The sequence below is a fragment of the Camelus dromedarius genome, chromosome 12, assembly GCF_036321535.1.
Source record: "Camelus dromedarius isolate mCamDro1 chromosome 12, mCamDro1.pat, whole genome shotgun sequence".
Lineage (NCBI taxonomy): Eukaryota > Metazoa > Chordata > Mammalia > Artiodactyla > Camelidae > Camelus > Camelus dromedarius.
In genome coordinates this window covers 44,283,248-44,288,417 of record NC_087447.1, presented here as the reverse complement: position 1 = coordinate 44,288,417, position 5,170 = coordinate 44,283,248, and the positions used below count along the sequence as shown (strand labels likewise).

General features: G+C 43.4%; 1 protein-coding gene across 1 annotated transcript; it reads right to left on the bottom strand.

Annotated features, from left to right (window-relative positions):
- Positions 1-1,588: 1,588 nt before the first annotated feature.
- Positions 1,589-2,582, bottom strand: LOC105096176 (olfactory receptor 226). Its single transcript, XM_010988468.2, has one exon. The coding sequence runs from the start codon at positions 2,570-2,572 to the stop codon at positions 1,589-1,591; it is 984 nt and encodes a 327-aa protein (XP_010986770.2). The 5' UTR covers positions 2,573-2,582.
- Positions 2,583-5,170: the final 2,588 nt, after the last annotated feature.

Genomic DNA, 5,170 nt, shown 5'->3' with positions numbered 1-5,170 from the left:
TGATTCAGTATTTTTATAGACTATAGCCTCTCGTGCACGTCATTAAGCTGCAGACAACTAAGGAAACACAGGCTGCAACAGCGGAAAGCTCCCACATCTGCATGTAGCCTGTTCTGGTCTTGGGTGATTATAAGGAGCTAAATTCCCATAAATCATACTGCCCTCTAACCATCTCTTTGTCCAGATGAATAAAGTTGTGAATTTTACTGGCTAAGAAATGTTTATTTAAATAAATATGCTGGTAACAATACCTTTGCCACAGAATGCAGTTTATAATAGCAAGGAGTTCAATGCATAATTACTGCTCTAATATTTTAGTCAAGTTCCTTCTAGTCTTATTTAAACAAATAAACAGATAAATAAGACATACTTTTAACACTATTACATAACTTAATCTTTTCATTTATTATATCAGGATATTTTTTCTCTAACTCTATTTAGATCATGTTATTTTAATGTCTCCATTGTATTCCATTTAATGTATAGACTATAAATTATTTAACTGTGGAAGTGTATCATATTTACATGTTTTTGTTATTACAAATAAGAATGTCTGGCAACACAAATATTTCTGCATCAGGATGTTTTCGGTATTTTCAGCATTTGTGATATATATTGCTAAATTTCCTTCCAGGAAGGCTGAGCCATTTTGTACCTCCCCATACCCAAGCAAAGTATGAGGGGTTTAATTCCAGAATCTGCCAGTCCTACCTTTGGGTGTGTCACACATGCCTGGCCTCCATGGCTTCAAATTATATTCATTTAATATATCTCTTTTTAGCTACTGTGTGCTGGGTACTGTTCTGGACCATGGGAATAAAATGAAGAACCAGCCAATGTGATGCCTAACTCCATGGAGCTTAGAGTCTAATTAGGGAAACTGAGGATCAAATAAACAACTGTACTTAGCCACTAGTCCAGGGTGGGCACTGACCTTGGTAAATCAGGAAATGAAGCAAGAAACCCCTGTGGTCCAGGAGGTGATACGTTGCCAATACAAAAATGTGCAGTGTCCTATCTCCTTGCCTTGCAATTCACACTAGAATGATCATCTGGGGCCCTCTACCTCCTAGGCTACCACTGGTGTCCTGTGTCTGGAAGAGATCTCATCCGGAAGTCTTCTGATGTTCTTCCATAATGAAGCCTTTGCTTCCTTGAATGGCTTCCTCCTTCCATTTCCCTTTTCTATACCTTCTGCCTCAGAACTAAACCCCAGGAACAAAGCCAGGAATTGCCACTTAGATGCATTTTGCATTTTCTTTGCTTTAATTACTGGTGTTCAGTCACGTCTTGTGCTCAGAGTCATCCCTCTCCACCTCCCAAGGATGCATGATTCGTGAACCTGCTCTACATAAATTACAATAGAGCAGACGACACAGAATCAGCTTCTAGCCTATATGTTACAACCTTATCTTGAAGAAATCTAACTTTTAGCTTGTAATCCACCCCTCTTCCTCGTCCTCAACAGGTTCTTTGGTGGTGCCTCTGAAACTCTAGTCCTTAATTTAGACTCTAGGAGATCTCTGGACTTCATAGAAGACATAGACCGTAAGTTTTAGAGCATTTTCTAAGATTTAACACCTCCCTTCTACCCAACTCTGCTAGCTTTCCCAGGCTTAGCATCCTGGGGCTGGTACAGGTGCAGAGTTCGACGTAAGGCTCTCTTTACCTCTTGGTTACGCAAGCAGTAAATGATGGGATTGAGCAGCGGTACAATGACAGCATAGAGTACAGACACCAGCTTGTTGGTGTCAAAAGCTGAGAGTGCTTTTGGGCGGGCGTAGATGAAGATACTGGCTGCATAAAAGACGACCACGACAGTGAGGTGAGAGGCACAGGTGGAAAAGGCTTTATGGCGCCCAGCAGCCGAGGGAATGCGCATCACAGCACCAGTGATGGCCACGTAGGAGGCTCCAGTGACAGAGAGGGGCCCCAGCAGGATAAAAATGGCCAAGACAAAGTCTGTAAGCTCTGCTGTGGACATGTCAGTGCATGAAAGGTTGAGCAAAGGGGAGACATCACAGAAAAAGTGATTGATGATGTTGGGGCCACAGTAAGAGAGGCGAGAAATGAGAAAAACCTTGACCATGGAGATGCCAAAACCACCAGCCCAGGAGCCAGCTGCCAGCTGCACACACAGCCGGCTACTGACAATGACAGGGTAGTGGAGAGGGTGGCAGATGGCCACATAGCGGTCATAAGCCATGACTGCCAGCAGGACACACTCCGTGCAGCCCAGCCCTAGGAAAAAGTAAAGCTGCGTCATGCAGCCCTCAAAGGAGATCCGCTGTCCGTGGCCCTGTTTGGGCCCAACAAAGCCAGCTAGCATCTTGGGAATAGTGACTGTAACATACCAAATCTCCAGGAATGACATGTTAGCCAGAAAGAAGTACATGGGTTTGTGGAGGGTGGGGTGGTTCCTGATTGCCGTAACGATGAGTATGTTCTCAGTCAGCACCAACACGTAGGCCAGGAGAGAGAGGGCAAACAGTAGTGCCCGCAGAGGCACGGGAGCTGGGAAGCCCCGCAGCACAAACTCACTCACGCTCCCACTCTGGTTCTTCCTCTCCATGGGGTCGGCCTTGTCCGCCGCTCTTCAGGGGAGGGCAGAGCGCCTTCCGGAGGCGGCAGCAAGAACGCAGCCTTTCTCTGGCTGGGTTTCTGTTGCTAGAAGGCAGTGTGTTCCGCAGACAAATCACCACTGAGCCGAGGCCGCTGTTCTCCTCTGTGATCTGCAAATAAGATAGAAGTGGACAGAAATCAGCTGCTCTGTATTGGGATCGGATAGGAGTTATTCTGGCTCCTGGAGAAGCAAGTATTGATAAGCACCAGGTAAAAACGGCACTAGCTGGTCCTTGAAGAACATAGACCAAAACCAAAAATATTAAGAACATGGTTCCGCCATGAAGTGAAAATGTGTCTGTGTGCCGGATCATGACTCTTTTTTTTTTTCAATTTAATATGAGTTTATTTTTTTATTAAAGCATAGTCAATTTACAATACTGTGCTAATTTCAGGTGATATATATATTATTCATCCATAAAAAGAAATCCTGCCATTTGTGACAACATGGATGGATCTTGAGGACATTATGCTAGTGAAATAAGCCAGAGAAAGACAAATACTGTCTATCTCAGTTACCTATGGAATCTGAAAACATCAGACCTGCTAATGATTTTGTACTTGAGTTTCTCTTCTCTTTCTGCTCTGCAATCAGTCCTGGAGCACTGATCAGTACTTAAGCCCTTGGCATTTCTCTCAATACTAGAGTACTTTAATGTAACTACAGAATGCCCATACGTTTCCCATCACTTCCATCCTTTCTATCCACATCCACCATTTATTTCAAAAGTATTGCTGGATCAAATATGTTCCAGCCCACAGGCTAAGTAAGAGTTGTGGGGCAGAAAAAGGTAATCTTCCTCTTCTCATCCCTGAGAGCTTAAGCTGCGACGCCTATGCTTACACCACATACTAGCTCATAAATGGGAACCTCTAAATTACAATTGTCATTCATAATCTAAGCTTTGACTCTTTGTCCTCAATACTCGCCTCATATGCTGTTTATTGTGCCTTTGATCCTTTTGGCCCCAGACCTTCCTGCTCATCCATTAATCTCTGTGTTCACCTGTGATGCTCTGCACACTTGGAAAAAAAAAAAGATTAGCCCCTTAATTGGTCTCACTGCCTATAGTCTCTCTCCTAAAGCTCAAATCTGACCATCTCACTCCCCTATTTAACCTTCTGTAGTACCGCATTGTCTACACAATAATGTTCAAGCTATTTAACAAGGCGTAGAAGTCCTTGGTGACCTGCTACTGCTGTTGCCAAAACCTTATCCCTTGTCACAGCCCACATTGTATTTTGTGCCCTGCAGCTCTTGGCATACAGCAGGAGTATCACCTAACTCCTGCTTAACCTTCCAGTCCTGCCGCATGTGGCATCTCCTTGTAGAAACACTAGTTGTCCTTTCTTTCTTTCCTTGTCTCTGGTTGGATAAGGACCCTCTCTCCCCCGGTCCCACTAGAGCCTGGGAACGCCTAGCCATCGTTTTTCTAGCTGTATCACTGCTGCTATTGCTCAGGTAGATGAAAGAGGAACTGTATGCCGAAGTGGCCCCATACATCCTTAATGGTATAGCAGAGAGTGGATACGGTTCCCGTGATGTCACCTCAAGTGCAGTATGTCTAGAAAAAAATTTCCCAAGCCTCTTACTTCTCTATCAGAATGAAATTAGTTTCTCTGCGGTCACCTATACCAGAGATCTTGAAGTTTCCTATATCTTCTGTACCTATCCTCCCACCCCAACCCCACATCCCATCCACAACTAATTCAAGTTTTACCTAAACTTCCACTTTATCTCTCATATTTGTCCCATTTTTCCTGTCCTATTTCTACCGCCTTCCCCCTGGTCCCTTATACCACTCAGGTCTTTCATAGTTCTTGATTTAAGTATTTCAATAGCCTGTTGGCTGGTCTTTCTTCCTCCAGCCCTAACTTTCATCAGTCTAACCTCCTCGTGTTTCTCGAGTGAAAATTTTATGTAGAACTCTAACTCCAAGGACATCTGATTTGGGGAAACACATACAAAACCGCTCAGTAATACATCAAAATGTATTTTCTTTTAACTGTCCTGCAACTGTCCAGTCATTGCCCACTATTTTCCTTTTTCCAAACATGATGCTAGAGGACTTCTCTAACTCTGTGATTTGCACATACTCTTCATTCTGTCAAAAATGCCCACCCTTGCTGTTAGGAATTCTTATTTATCTTTCACTTTTCAGTTTGTTAGTTATCACCCTCCAAAGCTATCCATATTTCTACAGACATAGATCATTTACTGGTATTTTTGTCTGTCCTTTTGACAACAGTTCTTATTATAGGGTCTGCTTTAGTAGCTGAATAATAAAGGTGTGGTAATGGCTGTAGGGATGCACGCATGAGAGGGAGATTGGAGAAAGGCACGATACGGGCAGAACAGCTGAACTGCAGATGGTAGGAATGGAGTATAAAGAAGGCAACATGTAAAAAGGAGTTGGGTGGAAATGATCAAGAGAGGAACTTGAATGACCAGAAAATTTGACAGAGTTGAAATAACATGGAAGGATATCAGACATCAAATGTCAGAGAGTAGATCCATGAGGACCAGATAAAATGTGAGGAGGTTAGA